This window comes from Chiloscyllium plagiosum, unplaced genomic scaffold (genome assembly GCF_037043375.1).
Source record: "Chiloscyllium plagiosum isolate Xiang-an unplaced genomic scaffold, Cpla_swu_hap1 HiC_scaffold_12, whole genome shotgun sequence".
In the NCBI taxonomy this organism is placed as follows: domain Eukaryota; kingdom Metazoa; phylum Chordata; class Chondrichthyes; order Orectolobiformes; family Hemiscylliidae; genus Chiloscyllium; species Chiloscyllium plagiosum.
In genome coordinates, this window is record NW_028270150.1 from 85,522,901 (window position 1) to 85,548,850 (window position 25,950).

The following is a 25,950-nucleotide window of genomic DNA, read 5'->3' on the forward strand; positions in this document are numbered from 1 at the left end:
TAATGGATTAATTGGGCATAATGACACATTGATCTCTGCACTTAAATGTGAGGTAATCTGTTTTAGACCATAGAACTGAAAATCTGAGTTTTTCACCATGTTAAAATTATAAACGGTGGAAATCCAGAGATCTGGGGTTCATGTGTGCCGATCACTAAAGTCAATCATCTTAAACAACATCAAAAGGATATAGTGATGAACTTCATCAATCAAAGGTTAGAATATGTAAAATATAAATTGAAGCAGGGTAGGTGCATATAAAGTCAGTGTATTGCTGCAGCTTTGCAAAGTTCAGCTAATAACATGGACACAACACTTAGAAAATATGACCTTGGATAGAGTACAATATAGATTCACATAAATGCTGTCAGAGTGCCAAGTGTTAGATTATGAGCAGAAATTGCTTAAATGAGACTAGTATTCCATAGAATACAAAAGATTGATTTGAGATTACTTCAAAAACAAATTATTTGGGTCAGGTTACAATAAGCTTTTTCACTGGTGCGAAGTCTAGGACATGAGATGTCATAGCTTAAAGCTTAAGTCTGGTCTCAAGAAGGACAGACCTTCTTATTCACTCAAAAGTGTGGAACTCATGCTCACAAATAGGAATAGATGCTAAGGTGGGTATGTAAATTTAAGAGTTTGTATTACCATATTAGGGCACCAAGGTGGACAATAAATACTGGTTTTATCCCAAAGTATTTCAAAGCTAGTGGTGTACTTTTTAGAAATCTATCCATAGTTGTAATACAGGTACACGTTATTATCAATTTTATGCACCTCATGGTTCCACAAGCAGCAATAATATCATGGCCAGATGATTGGTTTTAGTGATGTTTGTTTTAGAGCTAGATGTTAGCCAGGGCACTGAGGAGAGTTCCAGTGCTTTTGATCCATGTAACCATGCCAGGGGATCATTTACATTGATCTCAGATATGGCCTTAATTTGATGTCTCATGGTAAATGAAAGAATGATTTGAGACTCGATTCAGAAAGTAAATAGCAAAATGGGAATACAGTACTGATACTTAATTCCCTATCAGGTCTGCCATCCAGAATATCAACACAGTAAATGCGACAAAATCGTATTTGTTTAATTTCCCAAATCTTTAACTTATAAACCCTACCCCACATTTCCCAGTACACTTTTTCTCTTACTGAATGGTCTGTCTATCAAGCCTGCCAATATATTCTAAGCTGGCTTCTTGGATGCACACAGCTGATCCTTGTTTCTCGTCCTGCAGGGAAGCAAAGCGATTCTGCAACAGCCCAGCTGAGGTCAGCAGTTTGCTGTGTGTAAAACTCCGCAAACCTGCTTCTTCCTTGGAGCAATGCACTGGGCTATTAATATGCTACATACAGTTCACTGGGGGTTATAAAATTGTGAGCAAGATTCTCCACTACGTGGGTTACTTCCTTGCTCTGTTCAATTTCCAGCAAAAGGGTATTGTATAATATGAAATTGGCCTTACTCTAGAGAAACATAAGGCCATTAAAGAATGTTTAATGCAAAACCTTGTTTGCTGAAGCACAAAATATGTGGGTCGACAATAACTGGAATGACAACTATGTGAAATTGCATTGAGTCTTTGCTTAGTGAGTTAAATATAAGACTTGCCTAATTTGGGAATTAGATGTCTGGAAAGGATTTTGTGCCACCAGTAGGTCATCACATTGTGCGATTTTTATGAAAGCAAATTATTTGTTTAAAACAAGACAGCAGAAAATGATTGCTGGCCAGAAACTGGGCCTGTTGGAAGCTGTTACTTGAAAGCAAAGGAGGCTTTGAAGCTTTACTACTAAGTTTTGTGTTGTGTTGTTCTTGGTTGTTTTGTAGCTATTTAATGAAATATAAATTGAGCTTTCCTCTCCTGATTTAGTTTATAAGTGATTTGTGCTGCAGTATTTAAGTCTTTGAGCATGCTCAGTGAGTGAGTAATGCAGATAACTGGTCACATTAATACAAATGGTATTCAACATTGAAGTTGGTGATTAAATAATAATTCACGGTGCTGAGAAGTCCTATAGACAGAGTGTCTGTCAGGCAATGACTTCCTGATGTTTTCAGTGCTTCATTAAACCCAGTCTAAGGAAACAGTTGCTAAACTAGTGATTAGAAAAACGCACATTAATCCCTCTAAGGTGTACACTTGTCTCTAGGTTGGTTCTTCGAGGAGAAAGTGAGGTCTGCAGATGCTGGAGATCAAAGTTGAAACTTTATTGCTGGAACAGCACAGCAGGTCAGGCAGCATCCAGGGAACAGGAGATTCGACGTTTCGGGCACAGGCCCTTCTTCAGGAATGAGAGGGCCTGTGCCCGAAACGTCGAATCTCCTGTTCCCTGGATGCTGCCTGACCTGCTGTGCTGTTCCAGCAATAAAGTTTCAACACTCTAGGTTGGTTGTCCAGCTTGAGCTGTTTCCTCTGAACGCTGGGGTTAGATATGAAGTCTGTAGCTTAGACTGTTTCATGCTTGGCTTCATGTGGCTGGTGAACAGCTTGGGAACACTGTAATGACTTTGTACTATTTCAGTGACTTTGAAAAAGAGGCCCCAGGACCGAACTACTTGAGTCAAGCCTCACTTGTGATCCGTTTCTAGGTAGAGTTTTAAGCATGTAACAAAAATGGGATTCAATTTTTCTTCAATAACATTATTAACCTTTTGTGATAGTAGGAGATGAGGGAGATTTAAATTTGTGGAAAAAAAGATGTGTAAGTGGGAGAATGAGAGCAGAATCACAGCTAATGGTGAAACACACTGGTCTGGTTAATCCACCTGTCTCACGCAGCTCCTTTGCAGTGTTTTTCTCCACGAGCGTGATGCTGCTGTCAAGTCAAAACCACTTTGTGTCAACCACAAAATTTATAATGTGAAACAGGTTTCAGTGCTTGCGCGAAGCAGGAATGTAGGCTATATGCAGCACTTCCTAATGACTGGCAGATCTTATTAAACATGTCCGATTGACCATCGTCAACCAGATCACCTGAATGGATAGGAGCAATTAAAACGAGGGCTTTGAGTATTGGAAAGCTTTGTGAGCATAAATTAAAATGTTAACCTGTATTCTGGCTTTGAACTTGCAGCCTTACTTATGGCAAATTGTTACCTCCTTCATTAAGGTGAATATAGTCCCCATCTGATTTGTTAAAGCATTAGACCATTGAGTACACTAAGGCAAATTAACACTTTCAACTTCCTCAGTAAGCCAATGACAACACCAGGGAATAGGAACTGGTCATTGTCTACAGACTACAGATCCATATAATCTTCAATTCAGATTGAAGCTTATGGTTTCACAGCTTATCAGACATAATTTGACATTGAATCATACAAGAGTTTGGGAAAGTGGCCAAAACTTGGTCAATGATTGTTTTAAAGGAGCCAAGGTTAGTGAAGTGAACTCCAGAGCTTAGGACCTATACAATACAGTCATGGAGTCCTACAGCACAAAGACCACCCCTTTGGCCCAAACTTGTCCATGCTGGCCAAAATATCCATCCACGCTAACCCCATTTTTCTGCACTTCTCCCATATTTTTCTAATCCTTTCCTATCTATGTATTTGTCCAAATGCCTTTTAAATGTTATTGTACCAGCCTCAACCACTTGAGCTGGTAGCTCATTCTATGTCTTTACCACCCTCTGTGTATTTCAAAAAAAGTTGCTCCTCAGGTTGCCTTTTATACTTTTCCCTCTAACTTTAAACTGACGCCCTCTAGTCCTCAATTCCCCAACCCTGGGAAAAAAAGCTTAGTGCATTCACCCTCTTGATCTTTTACACTTTTATATAAGATCCCCTCCTTGTTCTCCTATGCTCTAAAGAAAAAAATCCCAGCTTGTCCAACCTCTCCCTGTAACTCAGATGCTTGAGTACTGGCAACATGCTTACAAATTGTTCTTTCACTCTTTCCAGTTTAATAACAACCTTCCTATAGCAAGGTGACCAAAACTGTACACAATACTCGTAAGTGCGCCATCACCAATCTCCTGTATATCTGCAACATAACTTCAGTGCCCTAACCAATGAAGATCAGTGTGCCAAAAGCCACCTTCACTGCCCTGACTACCTGTGACTCCATTTTTGGAGAACTGTGCACCTGAACTCCGAGATCCGTCTATTCCACTACACTTGTTGAGATCCTACCATTCACCATGAAACTCTGACTTTGTTTTGACTTTGAAAGATGCAAGACCTCATACTCATCTATCTTAAACTCTGTTTCTTGATCCACTTCCCCAGCTGATCAAAGTCCTGCTGCAATCTTTGATCACGTTAAAAATACAGGTGCCAATGGTGGAATCAAGGAAATCAGAATACTGTAAGGAGTGTTAAAGGAAGAGTTCTCAAGTTAAGGGACTGGAGGAGGTTACAGAGCTAGATAAGGCAAGGCCTTGGAAAGTTTTTAACACGGATAGGAATTTTAAGTTTGAGCTATTTCTTGATAGGAATCTAGTTAGTTCAGGGAAAGGTGATGAACAGACTATTTGGAGTCAGGAAGCAGACAGCTGTGATCAGAAGTTCACTGTATAGAAGATGCCACTGGAAAGTTGGAATAGTTGAGTTGGGAAGAAGTAAACTTCGGTGAGGACTTTGGTAGGAGACTGTTAGAGCCAAGGACAGAGATGGGTAAGATATTTGATCATCAAAAGTATGTGGGTTTGGAAACTAAGCTCAATGTCAAATAGAACCCCAGAGTTATCAATGGTGGTAGAATATTCCAATGACTGAAAAAAGTAGTGAAATTATGGCTTGGAACTGTGTGTGTGTATAGGGTCATAATCCTGGCTTTAATCTTCACAATGTTTAATTAGAGGTAGTTTCTGTTTATTACTATATTAGATATTAAAGATCATGACAAAGAGAAGGTAGTGTTAAATGTAAGGTGTGGCTGGATGTCATCAGTGTAATTGTGGACTCAGATGTGATTGTTGCATGATGTCATTATACAGAATTGGGTGTCACAGTTTAAGGATGCTGTTTGGACTAAGATGAGAAATTTCTTCACCTAGTGAGTGGTGAACCTGTGGAATTCTCTACCATATTAAGCACTGGAGGCCAAAACTTAGAATGTTTTCAAGAAGGAGTTGGACATAGTTCTTGGAGCGAAAGGGATTAAAAGGTATGGAGCTTAAGAAACAACAGGGAACGGAGTTGAATGATCAGAATGATGTTGTTCAATGATGGAACAAGGTCGATGGACAAAATGGTCTCTGATTCCTGTTTTCTATGTTTCTTTGTTGCCGAAGTGCAGCCTATAGGTGCAAAATTAGACTGGGAATGTGTCAACCCGTTTAAGACCTTTGATCCTCCAGTGAATTAAAGTCAATCTAAAAGTGAGGTAATATTCACCACTTAATCTTGTAGTACTTTTCCCCAATATTCTGATAAACTGTCAGAACCTGACTGAGCTGCAGTGCTTTGTGGCATTGCCAGGAGTTTCTGAGCATTGCAGTGTGTATTGAGGCTTTGGTGCATAAAGTGTGGCCAGAGGTACTTGGTAAGATCCTACCTCAATACTTGGCACTTCCATACTTGCTGTAGTAACATTCATTAGCAGACCGCTCCTTATCTCAAGTTATATGAAGCCAGGTTATCTATACAGATCCAATAATCCCGAGAATGAACGGTCAGGTTACCTATCCGGACCCAATCATGGGAAATATGCAGTTCCAGATGTAATCCGTTCAAAGAAGAGGTTATTGATACAACCCTGAAAGGTAAAATGTACATGGAAGCTTTACATGACTTCCTGTTGGGATTATAACAAGAAATAAATGAGATGAAGTGTATTGTCATTAATCCTGTAAGGCATGGTGAATGTGGGAATAATACTGGAAGATTGGTGAATGCTAACCATTTTTATGGTTAATTTTAATTTTCAACCAAGTTTCTTTTTATTCATGTTTGAACAGGAGGCGGTGCGGAGGCTATGGGGTCAGAGTTGCTGAATTGATTTAAATGGGGTTGAAAAAAAGCTTTGTTGAAAGAGCTTGCTCACTGTGTGGTTGCCTATACTGGCCTTGCAGCAAGTACAGTCATATGTGAAATAACCCATCCCTTGATGTCACAAGTGATCTTTATTCATGTATCGAAAATCAGGAAGGAAAGTGTCAAAATGGAGAAGGGTTTTTCCCTCTGACAAGAGTCCAAAATACATGGGGCAACTTTAGAAATTGGTTGTAGAGATCCTAAAAGTAAATTCAAGCAAAAAATCCATTTTCTTTTTGATAGGCATTTGTGGGTATTTTGAATGAGCTGCTGCAGCAGACCACACAGAAAACATCACTTCAGATGGGGAGACTGTTAATTGTGGAGTAATGGTGTTGAATTTGTTGAGGGGGGTAGGGGGTGGAAGCTTTGATTTAGAAGCTATCATGGCTAATGAAATAGTGGAGCATATTCACTGAACCTGAAACCTTTTGCTCTTCTGGATTTTCTCTGATCGAAAGCTAACTGCCCTCCCTTGCTCCTCCCAAACTGCAACAAATTCATATTATGGGACCTTTGTATCTTTTGTGGCAGTCAAATTTGATGGGATGGGTTCCCCTCTGGGCACTCAATGCTGTACTCGATTCATTCATTTAGTGGACCAGCCTATGCAAGTCAAAGATTCATTGAAAAAATAAAAGTCTCAAGTCTAAACATTTTAAATCTGAATACCTGAGTGCCCAGGCATGTGTTGGTGATTATTTGTATTGGGAAGGACTGTGTGTGTCTGCTTTCTTATGTGTATTTTCCTTCTGTAGACAATCCATTGTGGTTTTTTTGCTGTCACATCTCTGGCATGGATATCGCTTGCCATTCTAAACTCCCTATCCTGCTTTGATCCATCTCTGATGGGGGATATACCTGTTGGTCTGAGAATGCGTCCTGTGCAGTTGGAGCACAGACTGGGGTTTTAACATACAGCACTGCAACACCATGGGAGCACTAGCCTCAGCACAAGTACTAATTCTGATGTTAGGAAAATAGGAACAGGTGTAGGCCGTTCAGCCTGTTGAACCTGGCCTGTTTTTCGTATGATCATGGCTGATCAAACCTTTTACTCACACCCTACCCCTAAGCCTGCATGCCACTGATAATCAGAAATCTGTTCACTTAAACTGTAAACATACTCAGACTGAGACTCCACAGCTGTCCGTCGAAGAGAATTCCAAAGGTTGACAATCCTCTTGACTCCAGTTCACTTCTAAACCTGAATCTTGAAGTAAAATACCTTATGACAGAAAGGTGCAGGGGAACGTTTAACATAAAACAATTTCCCATTTTAATACCTTTCTGTTCATTTGGCATGAATTAGTGTTTTCCTATTTTTCTTTGGAGAGTATGGAGCAAGGACTTTCCTTGAACCATTAATTTGATGGTGCTGGGCTTTTGACCCCATTTTCTCTATCACAGACACTGCTGGCTTCACTACAGAACTTTGCTTGTCTGTGCCCCTAACTCCGCTGTCCTTCAAGCATTGGTTATTGCCCATTCCAGTGTTGTTCCAGCCACCAAACATCTACCCCTCTATAAACTGTGCCCATCTGGGCTCTGCTGCCCATGCCCTAGTTTGCGCCATGTCTTTCACCCATCACCTTAGTGTTTTCTGACCAGTGTTGGTTCTCTGGTCTAACAGTGGCATGAATTGAGGTGCTGATTTCGAGAGCTAATGCAGACATCGTAAGCTGAATGTCGTCTTCCTGCACTGTATAAATTGAGATTTTATCTGGCACATCAGTGGAGAGAGAGAGAGAAATAATGTTTCAAGTCCAGGACATTATCAGGAATGCTTTTTAAAGTTTGATTACCTGAATGTGGTGATTGTCGTGTACGAGTTTTGAACCCAGACTTTTCAGTATGGTGGTACCTCCCAAGTCACTGGGGCTGTCAGGAGCGCTCTTACATGGAAATCTTGCATTTTGCAGATTAAATTTTGTTTCTTGGAAAAAGCAGTGAAGCTTGAGGAGAGCAGTTGAAGGTAAACGAGTCAATGTCGTCAAAGTATTGGCGTTCCAAGTCCAAATGACTTATTGTTACTTACAGTACATAACAGTTGGTTTCACAGTTGTTGAATGTTTTCATTGATCCTAAACATGGTGTAAGTAATAGCTAGCTTGTATTTCATGTTAACAACAACATTGATAAGATAATTAGCAGCTTTATGGCTTCTTTAAATTATGAATTACTTAGAATGTTTTCTTTTGCTTTTATTTAGGGGCGAAATCCTTTCTTTCTGGAACCATCAATTATTGTTACAATTACTGATGGAAACAAATTGACAAACAGTAGCGGGATACAGGATGAGGCAAGTGTTTCTATCATGGTATTCATCAATAGTTTCTTAATGACCGTTTTCCCTCATGGTGTTTCTGTTCATAGAATGGTATTTTTGATTGCCTCAAAGGCCAGAACTGTTTATTAAATGCAATAAATTGAGACAATTCTGAATTTCCATGGCCGATATCACATTTATATCACTTGGCATTGACATTTGATCATATGTATCAATTTGGACATTAAAAATGCTTTGAAAAGTTCGTGACTTTAACTCCGATTAGAAGTAAATTTGATAATTAGCTCAAATCCCCTCCCCTTTATGCTGACCAGGCTTCTCCTGTGGTATCTCAGTTAACTTATTCACCAGCATATTCATTTTGAAATGGAGTAAAACATGCTGAAAAAAAGTTTATCATCTTGAGACCAGTGCTTCAGCCTTGTTTAAAGTAAGTTGAGACTGCATTTAAAATCCGAACCATCTCTTTCGCAGACATCTGAGTTGACTTTGTGACGATACAGTAGTTCCATCCCCCCGCCATATCCGCAGGGGATATGTTCCAGGTCCTATTGTGGAAGCCTGAAACCGTGGATAGGAGTGAACCCATTCATTTAAATGGGAAACTTATCTTCCTGGCAACCTGCTGGCCCCTGACTCTGGAACGTTCCCTATCATGTCTTCCGGGAGTAACCAAATCTGCAGAAAACTATTCCGCAGATACGGGGGTAGCCCTGTGATTATGCAATCGTTCTGATTTTGGTTTGGCTTAGTATCCCCATCATTTGATCAGTCTGTTCTCAAGTATTACAATGTGAAACATCATAACATGTGAACATGGACTGAGCACACATTATCCAACCTTGGAGGACTATTCTTGTGCGTAGTTATTTGCATACATCGGCAAACTCCACCATAATGTAGCTGATAGGTTAAGTGCTCTGTGTGTACTGAAGGAACTGTCATTGTACAGTGGTAGGAATTATTGAAATTCAAATAAAACCAGGATGAGTGACTTCTCACGCAAATTGTATGAACCCCTTTAGCCCTTTCACAAGCTGTTTTAGGCTCAAACTCCATATGCATTAGTTATTTCTAACTGTGATGGATGAACTCGCCTTTGCATTATTTAAAAGCATGAGCAATAAAGGCAAATGATGTTTAAATTACGAAAATATGCACCTCTTAACCTGCTGTTAAGGTGGTTCAGTTACCTCAGACTCCTTGTATGTTAATGCCTGGTTTAAAATTTCATATTTATGCAAAAAACACATTTTTGTCTTCCTGACCTGATGGGTTGTGATAATGAAACTGTTTGTTACAAAATCATGCTGTAAGTTGACATACACCCTGTATGCTTCTCACTTTTTTTAAAAAAAAAGGTAGTGATTAAAAATTGCAGTGTGACTGTCCATTTATAAATTAACAAAATGATCCCATCAATCTTTCCGCTCACACTGCCTGTTCTTGACATGGGTGATGGACCACTTTATTGACCATGCTGCTCATGACTGGTTGATTTAACACAGGCTAGATTCTCTCTGTATGGTCTTGCATAGAAGTGAAGTATATATCCTCAATTTGATTTTCAGTTTATTTTTAAATGATTGCTTATGAAGACCCTTTGCATTGGACACTTCAGTAATAAAAATGATTATTGAAAAGTTAACTGTTCGGTGAGAAGTGAAGCTTGTCCATCAAACTAGTAAAACATTCAGTAAACTGTTTCTTTATGCCATTCCAGCTCCACCTACCACTCAATTCTCCTTTGCCAGGAAGTGAGTTAACCAAGGAGCCTTTTCGATGGGATCAGAGACTATTTTCCCTTGTCTTACGACTTCCTGGATTGATGCCTCCCGAAGCAGAACAGTTGGGTAGTGTGCCATCTGACGAATCTGCCATTACACCCATGTGTGAAGTTACAGGAGGTGAGGTGAATGCTGAATGCAGTTGATCATTTAAATGGGCCATCTCTTTTTAAAGAACAGTTGCCTTTGATTTGTTACTAAAATTAGCCATCGCAGATCCTTTGTTTTGCTCGTGATGTTCTGTTGTGTTTTGTCCCTGTTACTTGTGCCTCTGGTGGTGAGGCAGAATTTGAGGATTCAAAGACTGCAAGTTGCAAAGCAAAGCAAAATTAGTTACCCAACAGTCTTAATTTCAAAAAATACCATTCAACAAACTGGTCACAGAATTTATATTTTTATTGTGAAATTAACTGAATAGATGGTCAAAACTCAGCAACTTCTACTAAAAGCAGAGTGAGTTCTCTAGTAAAGATTAGTAATGTATCATGTGTAAACTTTAATCTGTCACCTTCATCGTTGCACTCTGAGACATGTATGATGGGTTACTTGGCTATCATCTCCATTCTAGATGAAAATGGTGCTGACATGAAGTGAAAGCCATTTTGCTTTGCTAAATAATAGTGACAAAATAAAAAGTTTGGACCACAAAATTGCAAGGTATAATTTGACTCCAGATTCAAATAACTAGTGTGCTATTGTAGCATTTTTCTTGCAGTTTGACATTTTATCTATTCATATTATTGCCTTGTAATTTGTTCCTACCATATTAGTATCCCTTGTGATTTTGGCTTTGTGCAGTATCTTGTAATGCTCTGCTGACCACTTGATTTCTTATCTTGTATGCTGCCCTCACAATCATTCTGTTTGAATGTGGGCTTGTTTAATAAAAGTGAATGGAAACCTTGTTGCAAACACTTGTTATGTAAAGTTCAAGTTTAACAATGCAAAAGATGCATTTAATTAAATATTGTTGCAGGTGTGATCTTCTAAATTGTATAATAGCCTAATATTCCTATGTGAGACAACTATTGAGATCTTGACAAAGTTAATTAGTTAAGTAACTTTGACAATTAAAGTAGTATGATCATGTTATTCTTGGTTAATTGCCATATAATTGGCAAGTGTGCTGTTTCTGTCTCCCTTCTGGGATTGACTTCTCTTAGTTCATCATCAACATGGGTGTATCCAGCTAGGCTGCTGTCTCCCTGAGGAGCAAAACAAGTGCAGGATGAGAAAAAGTAAATCAGTTCATTGCAACTAATTCCAAAGGTATCCTAAATTTCCCGTTAGACGAGTAACATTTTTACGTGTCCTGTTCAGAGGCGTTTTGCACACCTCTGGATCAGTTGGGGCTTGAATCCAGACCTCTTGGTTCAGAAGAAGGGATTTTATCATTGTACTACAAGAGCTCATATTAACCTTATTCTGCTTTTGCTAATTAACCTTATTATTTTTCATTTGGGTGAAAAACCTTTCTTGATAATTAATTTGAACTCTTCATTATGAATTTATCCTTTAATCATCCTTTTCTGGGTTGCTTTGCAATATTAAAAAACATTATTTTCGCAATAGTGTCTGCCATGGTTTATTGGCAAATATTGCTGTAAGATAGCACCACAAAATCCAGGTTGACACTTGTTCACTGTGGTAGTGACGCAGATTGTATTCCTCTGCATTCCCTCTGTAAGTAATACAGCTAGAGGTAGTGTATTTTAGATGAGATGTTAACTTCAGTTATGCCCTTGGGTGGAGGCAAAAGATCCTAAGGCAGAATTTGCCAAGTGAATGGCCAAATTCAACCCATTCCCCTTTTTAATAATTATCGTTTGACCGACATCACCAAAAGCAAGGTATCTGGTAGCTATCACATGGCTGTTGTGTGCGACTTTGCTGTCTGCAAAATGGCTGTCCCATTTCTTGTATTACAACATTGACATTTCAAAATTGTCTTTCTAGGCTGTGAAGGGTCTCTGCACATGCAGATGTTGTCCAAGCAGAGTAGCCTTGCAGATGGTCAAGTTTGAATATGTCAAACTTGTTTTATAGCTTTTATAGCTTTTGCACTTAAGCACTCTTCTCCTCTGTGTGCCATTTTAGTGGCGCAAGAACAAAATTGATGGAACTTTTCTCATCCATGGATTTCTGTTGCAATCGTCCAACCCAAGCACGATCTCCAGGGATTTGTACTTTGGTACAGTGAACAAACCCAGCATTCTATTTGCTTTGTTAATTGCATCTCCAGGCAAGAGTGAGACTATTGTCACAGAACACTTTATAAATTTCTTGTAAGTTCAGTATGCATCATTGTCGACTTTTGGTGTACAATTTGCTGTAATGTTTCAGATAGAATCAATTAAGTTTAATTTGTGCTTATAACCCACAGTACACCTGCATTTACATTCATCCCTGTGGATGAGCATCTGAAATATTTTGAAATTGGGCAGGTGTGAAATGAGTGTCAAACTTGGAAAGGCAAAAAAAGGAGGCAGATACCAAAAGCTTGTTTGGTCACATGTTCTTCGAACAAGTTAAAGAAGGGAAAGAGTCATGCACTGGGGGAACTTGGAATTTGCAAGTTTTCCTATTCGAAGGCAAAAACAGAATTGTTTGACATTGAGAGTTTGCGTAATATGATAGTGGGCTTGGGGAAATTGCTGTGAGGATCGAAAAATGTAACAATAAGAATAATGATTGTTGACTTGAATTGTTGTGGAAAAAGACCTTTATCATGGGAGTTCCCCACACTTCATGCTTGGCAGATTGGATGAAAGGGTTTGAAGGTGGTATTTGATTGTGAATAAAAAGATCTTGAGGTTATCACTATCTTCGAGAATGATTATTAAATATTGAACTACTTTTAAGAAGATTGCTTGATGTCAGACCAGGTCTGATAGATGGCTAGGCCAACCGTGCAGTTACCAACTGCTATCATTCATCTATGGGGCCTTGTCAGCAGCATAGTCTTGATATCTGAACTTGTGGTGAATATCTCTTGACGATTTTCAATTTGCTTGAAACAAAAAAACTTAATAAATTGCCTTCACCTTGTCACGGGCTGAATGTGTTTTAAAACATCAGTCTCTTTACAGAACTTTTTTTCAGGAAAAGAAAAGCTGTCCAGACTCACGACTGCAATTCTTAAAACTTTGCATTCTGTGAAGTGACGTTTAAAAATAATCCAGTCAAACCAATGAGCGTGCAAAATCTCTCTTCCTGTTGATTGGCACAGCCCTGAAATTTTGAGTTTCTGAGATGAGACATTAAGTGCAATCACCTATTTGGCAGACAAAACCTGTCGCAGACATGAAATAATAGAATCTCTGTCTGAAATATGCAAATGAGAGATTTGAAGGGCCTCATTGAGTAGGTGGGGAGAGTCTGAGAATATGTACTGACAACAATCCTGACAAGCTGTCTGTCTCGTGCGATCTCTCCCATATGTCCACTTCAGCAAAAGTTATCCACCCTGAGAGAAAAGTGACTGCAAATGAGATCTTTTTCATCAAGGAATTCTACGCTGTACACCTATACCCAGGAAAGCAGCTGAACTAAATGGCCCAAACCTTGGCTTATCATATAGAGATCTGTCAAGGAACAACTAACACTATCACTTTAATTTTCATGAACTGAAAAATCTTTGCCAGCCTGTGCTCTTGGTCTGCCAATAGTATGTGTGTATTTGGCTCTGACAAATGTGCGGCCAGATGTATATTATCTTATTTCTGCCTTAGCTCTGGGGAGAAAATGTTTGTGAACTGTTTGTTCTTGAAGAAACCTAAGAGTAAGCTCTCAAATCTTTTTAGATATAAATAGTGGGATACTCCGAATTGACGAAACCCATTCTCTAAAATGAGTAAAAACTTGTTTTGTCAAAGAGTGGAAAAGTTAGAGGAATAATTTCATCACTGCTGTCATGAATACACCTTTAATAACATATATATTCTCACGTCTGTTGATTTGGAGAAATCTGCATTCATCCCTTGTGGTTGGAGGGTTCCTAGGCGGAAGATGAGTCGCTCTTCCTCCAGGCGTCGTGTTGCCATGGTCTGGTGATGGTGTTGTTTTCCCCAGAGTGTCAGAGATAGAGGTTTATAAAATTGAGGAGCATGGATAGGGTAAATAGACAGGATCTTTTCCCTGGGATGATTGAGTCCAGAACTAGAGGCATAGGTTTAAGGTGAGAGAGGAAAGATTTAAAATGAACCTAAGGGACGACAATTTCCTGCAGAGGGTGGTGCGTGTATGGAATGAGCAGCCAGGCGAATTTGTGGAGGCTGGCACAATTACAGCATTTAAATAGCATCTGGATGGTTATAAGAATAGGGAGGGTGTGGAGAGATAGGGGCCAAATGCTGGCAAATGGTACTAGATTAATTTAGGATATCTGGTTGGCATGGACAAGTTGGACCGAAGAGTCTGTTTCTATGCTGTACATCTGTGACTCTAGCCGACATCCATGAGCAGAATTAGGCCATAGAGTCTACTCTACCATTGAATTAAGGCCGATATGTTCCTCAACCTCCATTTTCCTGCCTTCTCTCTGTAACCCTTGATTTCTTGCTTATCAGGATCCTGTCTGTCTTAAATATCATCAGTGATTTGGTGTCCACAACCTTGTGCAGTAATGAGTTCCACAGCTTAATCATCTTCTGACTGAAGTAATTCCTCCTCAATCTTGATTTAAAATGTAGTGCCTTCACTCTGAGGCTCTGCCATCAGGTAATAGTCTCTCCTACTAGTGCAGCATGTCCACTATCCAAGTTTCTCAGAATTTCACACATTTCCATGAAATTACCTTCCCACCCCCACCCAAATCCTTCTCAGGTTCATGGAGTATAAACCCAGAGACTCCAACTACTCCTTATAAGGAAAGCCTTTAATTCCTGGGATTATTCTTATAAACCTCCTATGGATCTCTTTAGATACAGGGCCCAAAATTGCGCTTAATATTCCAATATTGCAGTCTGACCAGAGCCTTAGACGTGCCTCAGCAGTCCAAGCCTGTTCTTGTATTCTAGTCCTCTTGAAATAAATGCTACTATTGCATTTGCCTTCCCAACTGCCCAAAAAACCTGCATGTTAGTCTCTAATCTTGAACAAAAACTCCAAAGTCACTGCGCGCTTTGGATTTCCAAAGCTTTTCTCTGTTTAGAAAATAGTTAATGTCTCTATTCCTCCTTGCAAGGTGCATAACCTCTCGCTTGCCCGTGCTATATTCCATATGTCACTTCTTTGTCCACTGTCCTAGCTTGTCCCAGTCCTTCTGCAGCTTCCCTGCTTCCTCAATACTACCTGTCCCTCTGCCCATCTTAGTGTCATCTGCAAACTTAGCAACAACGCCCTCCGTTCCTTCTTCTAGATCATTGATGTATAACATGAACAATTGTGCTCAGAGTAGAACGTCCCTAGTCGCCAGCTGCCATTCTGGGAAAACCCCTTTATCCAGCATTCTCTGCCTTGTGCCAGTCAGCGAATCTTCGATCTATGACAGTACCTTGTCCCTAACACCATGGATTCTTTTCTGTGTGACACCTTGTCAAAAGCCTTCTGGAAATTCAAATTGATCATGTCCACTGGTTCTGCCTTGTCGAACATGCTCATTACCACCTCAAAGAATTGTAATAAATTTGTCAGGTGTGACTTCTCCTTGACAGAAGTGTACTGACTCAGTTCTGTTTTAACAAATGATGTACATTTCAGAATCTCATCCTTAATAATGGATTCAAATGTTACCAATGACTAAGGTCGGGAATTACCAGTTTACAATTTCCTATCTTCTGCCTGTCACCACCCTCCTTAAACAGGAGTGTTACAATAGCCATTTTCTGGTCCTCTGGGACTCTCACTCCAGTGATTGGTAATGAGCTTCACAAATACCTCAAAATCTCCCCTGCTATCTCCTTCAGAACTTGGGGATAAAGTTCATCTGGTCCTGATGAGATGTCCACTTTCAGAGTACATAAATACTCTACCCCTAGTAGATAAATTTATAAGGCATTGCCTACCAGTAGTGCACATGGCTGTAATTTTGCTCTAAGATGTACCTGTGGATAATTGATTTGTCTTCCACAGCACTGATGTCGACTTGAGGTTGCTACTGTTACACAGTGACGTGGGAAGCATTGTTTTCAAAGGGTCAAATATCCAGGTGTTTGTTATTCCCACTCAGATCTAAAATGAGCAAATGATCAAGCATCAACTGCTGTTTGTGGAGGAGAGTCCCAAACACCTGTCATTCGGTGTGTTGAAGTGCTATCTAATGTCTCTCCTGAATGGTCTGGCCATAATTCTCAGTCTAGGTCCCCCAGTTCTAGATCATTCCAGCAAATCATTTTTGCACTATCCTTGGTGTTTCAGACCTTTTTGATAATTAAAAATACCAGAATGATGCTTTTAACTTCATGTGCTCGACTGAGCCTTAGTTGAAGATTACTTGATTGCTTTTCAGTTCTGAATATCATTTATTGAATGAGGTTCTGATGCACATGTGAGTTTTCTATTTCACCTCTGTTTATGGTAAATCTTTCCAGTGAGCTTTTTGAGTATTGCCTATAAAATTGTCATTTCACTGATTTTTAAATAAAAATTGGTCCACTCTCAATGAATGGCTGAAATTGTTAATGTAGAAATCTGGAAACTGATCAAATGTGTATTTCGTATGTCTGAAATAATATTTGTACAAGTTCTTAAAAGCATTCTTTTAAAAAAATTATTCAGGTCGTTCATATTGTGTGTGCACCCAGCGAATGTTACTCCAGTGTCTGGAATCACTTGTGCAGAAAGTGCAAAGTGGAGTGGTGCTTAACTTTGAAAAAACTGGCCCAGATCCAGCACCTGTTGGAGAAGGTAAGTTATGCCTTTTACCTAAATGAACATACTTAAATAATTTGTATTTATGATTTTGTTCCACAAGCCGAGGCTGAGATTAGCTCTCCGAAGTTTTATCTACTTAGGGTGCCATTAAAAATGGATTGGTTGAATGTCAGAGCATAGGAACAGCAAAATCATCTCAAATGTGTTCCATTATTTGGTTAGATTGTGTCTGATCGGGATCTTAACTCGACCTGCTGCTTTGGTTCTATAACCATGAGTATACTAGCTGAACAACAACCTTTCCATCTTAATTTTGAAAGTTTCAACTGATTGAGGCACAGCAGATGAGAGCACTCCAGATTTTCCCTTTCTGTTGTGGAAATGCTTTTACCATCAGCCTCTAATTGCACAGTTAGTCACCCTTGTTCTGGATACACCTCACAGAGGAAAGAAAAGTTTCCCTGTATGTACCCTATTATTAAATTATTTAACAAGGATGCAGTGTTTGAGCTTGCCTGCCATTCTGTCCAGCAAGCCACAAAGTTGAATTGGTTTCAGACCACCATTCAATATTGTGTATTCTCACTGGTCATGTGAATGTGATGGTTGCTTTGTTTTGTGATGCAATAAAGGGGCATTGGAACTGCTGTGGCGAGTGTTCATTTGATTCTAAGATAATGTTATGCAGGACTAAAGTTTAAGGCACATGGCAATATTTTCAAGGTGGAAGATGCTTCTGCTTTTTTATTGAAATTCAGTGTCCTCCATGTAAAATACGTATTGCCTTGAAATTGCCGGAAAAATAAGTTTTGTAGGTATTCACCACATCTAATAGATTCTAAAAATAATTCCAACAATTCATGAAGATAGAGAGAGAAAATAAAGTACGAGGGCAAACTAGTAATGAATATCAAAATTGACAAAAAGAGCTTCTTCTAATATATAAAAAGGAAGTGGCCTTGGTGAACATAGGCTTCTGAGCAAATAAATCTGGGGAGATAGTTATGCGGAACAAAGTAGTGGCACAGAAGTCAAACAGATATTTGGCATCAGTCTTTATGGTCGAAGATACTTGAAACATCCTGTTAATAGTAAAGAATGTCTGGTAGGAATGAAAAACCATCATAAGACAAAATAATAGGGTAAAGGGCTTAAGTCCCTTGGACCTGATGGTTTAGATTTTAAGAGCCTAAAGCAAGTAGCTGCAGTGATATGGATGCATTGGTTGTAATTTTCCAAAAATCCTTGGATCTGGAGAAGCACCAGAGGCCAGGAAAACTTCCAATGTGATACTCCTATTCAAAATGGAAGAGAGGCAAAAAGGAGATCACTATAGTCTGATAGGCCAAACATGAGTTGGTAGACAAATGTTACGATCAGTTAATAAGGATGTATGAGCACATTTGCAAAATCATAATCTAATCAAGCAGGGTGGGCATGGATTCATGAGAGGAAAGTCCTTTCCATCTCGAGTTTTTTGAGGAACTCTCAACCAGAGTGGGTAGAGGGGAATCAGTAGACATGGGTAGTATATTGATGTGGATAGAGAAATGGCCAACAGACAGGAAACAGTCCAGAATAGGGATGAGGGGTTCTTTCACAGGTTACCAACCCGTCATCACTGGGGTGCCACAGGGATCAATGCTGGGACTGTAATTCTTCACAATGTTAGTTCATGGCTTGGAGGAAGGAAGTGAATGTACTGAGCCAAATTTGCATATGACACAAAAATAGATGTCAAGGCAGATTGCGAGAGGAATGCAAACATTTTACAGAGAGCTATCACTGGCTTAAAATAAGTGTGTAAAAGAATTGGCAAATGGAGTATAATGGTGGGGAAAATGTGAAGTTGATTTTGGAAGGGAGAACAAAAGAGCAGAACCAGTGCATGAAACGTTGAAAGCTAGGATACAGGTGCAGCAGGTAGTCAGATAGGCAAATGGCATGTTGGCCCTTTATTTCAAGGGAAGGGAAGTGTTGGCATAGCTGTACAAGTGACTGGTGAGATCACACCTGGAGTATTGTGAACAGATTCGTCCCCTTACCAAAGGAAAAGTATTAATTTCAATACAGGTCAGAGTATGTTTAGTGTATGTTTACTAGAATGAAACCAGGAATGGAGGAATTGTCTTAGGAGCAAAGGTTTAGGGTTGGGACTGTTCTCACTGGAATTCAGAAGAATGAAAGGTGAACTTGTTGAAACCTACAGGTTTCTGAAGAGGCTTGACAGGGTAAATGCTGAGAGGGCATTTGCCACATGGGAGAGTCGAGGACTATAGGGCATCATCTCTGTCTTAAATGAGTATCCCTTTTATTATGAGACTAAGTGGAATTTCTTAAGGGTTGACAGTCTTTGGAACTCCTTGTCACACAAAGCTGTGGGGACAGAGTGCTTGTATATATACGGGTAATCCCCCTGCTATCCGAAACTAGAGTGTTCCCAAGAAACAACGTAAAGCCAAATTGCATTATTTAAATGGAGAAAGTAGCGCCATTTTCATATAAGCAAAAATTGCAAAAACAGGTACTAATGTCAGTCTTTCGTTAAAGCGAACATTCGAAAGGTTGGTGATACCTGTATTTAGGGCTGAGATTCTTGATCAGTAAGGCAATCAATGTTTATGGGACAAAGGGCAGGATATGATGTTAGGAATGTTGGGTCAGACGATTCTTTTGAAGGGGATAGCAGGCACAAGGGGCTGAAAAGCCCAAATCTATTCCAATTTCTTACGTTTCTTATTGTTATAAAGAAGATGTGCAATCTTGACACATTTTTAGATAGTTTATACCACTTTGTTGTTAGTGTTGTCAAAGCTGAAACAGTTGCAACCCCTTAGTCTTCCTACTGAAGTTAATTATCAGAAATTGGTGAATTTAGTGCATCAACCTTAATCCGTTCTAATCTTGCTGCAGCTATATCGAGCTTAGTAATTCATGTTGCAGGGATCCTGCGATTTATGGTGCAAGTTAACAAGGAAACCAGAGGCTGAATGCTGCTGTGCAGTACATAGGAAGTTGGATTGATGGAGTGTATAAGACAAAACTTAACGGAGCCTCTTGGAGTAAATGTCAAGTACTGCTTCTAGCAAGTAAGGGAAAAGGCCCTTCATTCTCTTTATGGTGTCAAAATAATGGCTGAAGATCAAAGATATGAAGCTGTAGTAAGGTCATCAAATCAGTGCAGACGAATAATTGAGGTAAATAAGGTCTAAGTGTCATACCAGCAGTATCAGTACAATGCATTCAGAATTCATCAATTAGCTCCAACAAGAGCATGCTAGTTAGTGTTCAATTCAGTCTATTAATCAGAATGAGCCATTCAAAAGAGGAGTCTCCTCTGAACTTGTAGGAAAGACTTGAGAATCAAAGGAAGGTGACTGACATTAAATTTAGTAGAGGCACATGGTGCCCTTATTATGGTCAAGAAGTAGATCTGGAAAATTAACTCCAATTAAAAGACCCAGTGCAAGATCAAAGTAGCATGGAAAACAGATTTCTGATTTGAGTAGTGGAGTTGAGTATTTGGAGTTAGGTCAGAACCAAGTTTTAGTAACATTTAGGGGGGTTCATGGATCTTTGAAATACCACAGAATAAATAGCCTTTCTAAGCTGTGTTTACCTTCTTGAACTGTTTCCTTCAATATTTTGGTTCCTAAAACTTTTATGCTTGGTGTGTGACGATTTTGTAGATTATATTTCTAAGTCTATAGGGAGTACAAATTCCATAATTTGCACGCATGCACAAAAGGTCGAGGTTAGTGGCAGCAGGGTAACACTTGAATCATTCTCGACCGTTCTGTTAAAAAAGACAGATCATAATTGAGAACTACCCAAGAGAAATGTTGAAGCAGCACTGTTACTTGGAGTGAATATGAAGGAGTGAAGCAACAGTTTTGTGAGAAGTACTTCTTTTGAGGTACTTGAATTCAATACGGCTCTATAATTCAACTGTTTCAACTGATGGCCACAGCAGTGTTCTTAGAATAATTCGGGATTGAGGGAGAAACCATTACCATTGATTCTCGATCTCCTCACAAACTTTGCTGATCAGTCGTTGATATTAATTAGCCATAGTCCACAAAGAACTTCAGTTGTCTCCGTTAGAGAAAGACAATTTGTATGTAGTGTCAGACATCTGCATTTGACTTAAATTGTAGGGTGTTTGTGTGCATCAGTCAATTGATCAGGAAACTTTTTTTGGGAGTCATTAGAATGTAGAAATCACTTCAACTCTGCATGTTTTCATTTTGGAGTTAAATGGTTTTCCTGATTTTGAACAAAAGTTTTCTCAACATTAGGTCAGATTTTTAAACCCTTTCGAAAACCATCTTGAATTGCATTGAAACCTAATGCCTCCTTTGTACTGTTTACTTTTTGAAACACCTCTGCCTTGATGAAGCACGTGAAAAAGATACTTGGTCTGTCAAAAACGGTGAAATTACCTACGAGGTAATCACTTATTCCACAAGATATGTTTTCACCTTCTGTTAATTTACTCATTTTACCTTGATAACACATGGTCTTATGCCTTTTTGTCGAAGAGAGGATGTTTATAATGCAAAGAAATTGTTAAAAATGCACAGCATCTTGACATGGAACATAAAAGCTAACTTTTTGTTGTTTAGAATTGAGGATTTTTTGATTTCTGTTTTGAATTGCTTGATGCCCCATGTTGTCCTAATACTTCACTGAGACACACGTTGTGGTGTGCCATTAATTCTCAATTGTCTTCGTTCGTAGGCAAGTGAATAGCACTGAATGAATTTCCTCCATTGTTATAGGACGCCTAATTGATGTTCATGAAATTTCTAATGTTCTTGTGCTCTTTAAGGCTGTTAATGCTGGAAAATAAAATTCACTGCATTTCAAGGCACACTTTGTCCACAAGTGCACCCAGTTCAGACATAACCATGTTGTGCACCAACATATTAAGCATTTCCCACACACAAGTACACGGGTCAAATTTAATGTTTTGTAAGGAATAGTTTTGGACTACATTTCCCACTAGGTACTGTTCATGTTTAAAGGAGAAATTTGAACACTGGATCAAAGACAGAATATTTTATGTTCTTACAAAAACAAAGCTTACCAAAGGCAGCTCTAGTACCTGTAGTTTTGTCAAACGTGGATTATAAAATCACTTCAATTTGTTAGTTTCCTCAGTTTGTTTAATATGAGCTCCTAGTTTATTCACTTCCTCAAGAATCCTCTTAGATGGCATGTTATTCTGAAATGATTCTGACATTATTTTGTTTCTGCTTTCCTCTGCTGTCATTCACATTTTCTTGAGGCGATCTTACACTTTATGTTCACAGATGACCTGAATGGGGATGTCTTGCACCTTGTTTGGGTTGCTGACATATCCAATTGCCCTTTCCATAGCTTTCAAAGCTAGGTTGTGTGACTGTTTTCAGGCTCTAAGGGCCACTTCAGATTTCTTCCTCAAGCTGGAATAGATCTTTGACTTATTCTTCCATGGGGATATAGAACTTTATTCTGCATTCTACGAGGTGCACAATCAAGTTGATATTTTCTCTCCTTGAAATGTAGGGCTAGCTAACATTTATTTTCTTGGCTGTCAATTCATGGAGCTGCAGCAAACACCTTGGCCAAAACATCTCTTCTCAAACTGGACTGTTTCCTTCTGTCAGGAAAAATATATTCGAGACAAAGCTCCACCTTGAATTATCTGGATGGCTTCATAAGAAGGGGTGGTTCAAATAGAAATGCAAATAAACTATTTTCCTGCAATACAATCTTTATTCCTGTCAGTTACAGGAATCAGTCTATATATCATAATAGCATTTTATAATTCTCTTTCCCAGAATTGCTAACTTAATTTGTGAAGATAATAAAGACCCTGCTTACCCAGAAATGTGTGACTAATTGCTAAATTTTTTTACACTATGAACTTTTAACTTGTAACATGATGTAAGCTAATTAAATCTGGCCTTGTTTGATCTTCCTTTTATGTTTGGTTTGTTTATCTAATTCTTAATCGTCTTTTCTAATTATATTATTTTATTTTAAGCTGTTATATTCAAAAATGTAGTTGAATTGCTAGTGCTAAATTTTTGCTACATTCTCTAAAACTAGAGACAGCTCTTACACTTCAGAAGTTCCTTAAAATCAGCATTGAGGGTTAATTGACTGTCTAGGCTTGGGTTAGATTTGAGCCCAAGATTCTCAAATTTCTCAGTTAATTTGTTCATTGAGTCGCCTAGTTTATCCAACTCCCTTGTAATTAGAAGTGAGTCAGTGTAGAAAATGATTGTACACATTGTTGTGGTTCTGTTCGCCGAGCTGGGAATTTGTGTTGCAGACGTTTCGTCCCCTGTCGAGGTGACATCCTCAGTGCTTGGGAGCCTCCTGTGAAGCGCTTCTGTGATCTTTCCTCCGGCATTTGTAGTGGTTTGTCTCTGCCGCTTCTGGTTGTCAGTTCCAGCTGTCCGTTGCAGTGGTTGCTATATTGGGTCCAGATCGATGTGCTTATTGATTGAATCTGAACAGATTCAATCAATAAGCACATCGATCTGGACCCAATATAGCAACCACTGCAACGGACAGCTGGAACTGACAACCAGAAGCGGCAGAGACAAACCACTACAAATGCCGGAGGAAAGATCACAGAAGCGCTTCACAGGAGGCTCCCAAGCACTGAGGATGTCACCTCGACAGGGGACGAAACGTCTGCAACACAAATTCTCAGCTCGGCGAACAGAACCACAACAACGAGCACCCGAGCTACAAATCTTCTCACAAACTCTGATTTAACACGTTATCATTAAGGAACCTATTACAGTAAATTAAACCAAATAATTGTAAGTATGGTTGTCTGTCACTTACATTTTATTAATCTTGTCTAGATGGTATTCTTGATGCTCTTAAATCTGCCCCTCCGTTTGGATCACAACTTTGGCACAGTTGTCACAAACTCATCTATGTACGGCCCAACCACAAAACTGGTGTTCCAGTTGGACATTGGCCGATCCCAGAATCATTCTGGCCAGACCAAAACTCACCAACCCTAGTAAGTTTTTGCCAATCTACTAATACATCTATTTGCCTCCAAAACATTTTATATATTAACTAATTAACTTCAAGTACTGTATTCGTGTGTATATCTTTATCTAAAATGGCAATTGAAAGAATGCTACTTTTTTTTGCCTTCCTATCTTGCAATGTTTGACTGCTTGTGTGTGTATATGAGACCCCCCAAACCACTTTTATCCTACTGCTACCAGAGGTTTGGACTGAGGTTTCCCACTCTGTATGCACACCACTTCCAAATCTTGCCATCTGGAAAACAAAGTAGAACAAATTCTTGCAGACTTCTCTGGTACCTCTAATATAACAAATTAAGCTCAGTTTATTACTCACGTTTGAGATTCTCCTAAAAAGAGCTCCTGCAAAATGTGATGTGTGTAAATATTGCAAAGCCCATTTGATTTTTTTCTTTGATCCTTAAACGAAATACTTAAAAGGCTTAATATGCGTACACAAATTCTAGAATGACTGTTAGAAAGAATTGTGGGAAGAAAAACCATTTTGTTCAAGATTTTCATCTTGGGTTCATCAGAATGATTTTGAAGAAACACCAATAGAAAAGGGAACATCATGTGCATTTGAGTGCGGTTTTAATGACATCATGTATACACAGAGGTAGTGTTGCAATGTGATCCCTTCTAGGTCTGGTGCTGTCAACCAACTTCATTGGATTCCAAGAGAAACTTGTCTGAGGAAATGACAGCTTACCTCATCCACCTTAGATACTCCTGATATGGAGGTGATGCATTTGCATTGTGAATCTGTAACTGCGTGCAAGTACTTTCTTTCACACCTTAAGGACTCCATCATGTGCTCAAATTCACCTTTTGAAATGGACCAGTCAAATACTTTTTTTTTCCTGATGGGATGTAGACATGGCTGGCAAGATTAGTATTTCTTGCCTGTCCCTAATTGCTCTGGAACTGAGTTGCTTGCAAGATCCTTTCAGAGGGCAACTAAGAGTCTACCACATTTATGTACATATGAAATTACTTGTCGGCCCGATCAGGGCAAAACAGCAAATATCCTTCACTGGGAAGGACTCTTTTTTTGTTTTGTAAACGAGGGTCAATAATCGTTCACTTTCTCACCATCAATATTCCAGGTTTGTTGACTGAATTCAAATTTGGCCAGCTGCCGTTGTGCAATTTGAACCTATGTACTCAGACCATTTGTCTTGACTGCAGGGTTACTAGTGGAGTGACATTACCACTGGACTATCTTCACTCCCAGCCAGGGGTTTTTCCTCTTCTGTCAACTGCAAGCATGGATTGCATATAGTTTGGGATTCTTGCAGTTCCATGCACTATAACAGTCCCTATCAGCAACGTTGTAAGTTGGGCTGAAACCATTTGCTGACCTTGCAAAATAGATGCTCAGCTCACATCAAAGCCATCCTCTTTGATGATTGCTCCCCTGATTTGTTCATCAGCTCACTATCTATCATTCAAATTGATGAACAAGTCTAAGGTTGCCAGTTTTGCTTCAGAAAAAAATGCACATTTTTCCTGCAAGAGTAAGGTCTCTCGCAGGTTTGATCAATAGGTGAAGCATAATGTTTCACACTGCTCCAGTGAAGTAGCAATGTAAGTTGAGTTCACCACTAATTGGATACAGCTATAGAGCCAAAAAGATATTCTACATGATGCATAATTGAATAGTCAGAAGGTGATTTTCAATGCTTATGTGGTATGTAGGTGATGTGCCCCAAAAATTGGATAATTGTTAACCAGCATATCCATTGTGCTATTCCAAACAGGCAATGTATTGTTTCCAACCAGCTCATGCTTAATGGGTCCATTGCTTGGTGAGATTTTGTAATTGGACAAGATTTCATTAATAATCTCTTGTGTGTGAACAATTAGACTGGCAACAAATTCAGATTGTCTGTTGGGCTCACAATGTGGTTCATTATGTACTGGTAGCTACAGTAATGAATACACAGGACCTGTCCTTTGCAGACTAAAATAATGTGTACTCTCTGCCTGTTTCAACTGAAAGAAATGGGTAATAACTGTTGT

General features: G+C 39.2%; 1 protein-coding gene across 1 annotated transcript in view; it reads left to right on the forward strand.

Annotated features, from left to right (window-relative positions):
- The window catches only part of LOC122554966 (integrator complex subunit 6-like), a 96,265-nt gene that overhangs the window by 11,961 nt on the left and 58,354 nt on the right, over positions 1-25,950 (forward strand). The window contains exons 3-6 of the mRNA XM_043700434.2: positions 8,205-8,294; positions 10,006-10,189; positions 16,787-16,915; positions 23,749-23,912. Coding sequence (XP_043556369.2) covers positions 8,205-8,294; positions 10,006-10,189; positions 16,787-16,915; positions 23,749-23,912 — 567 coding nt within the window. The remainder of the gene's footprint in view (positions 1-8,204; positions 8,295-10,005; positions 10,190-16,786; positions 16,916-23,748; positions 23,913-25,950) is intronic.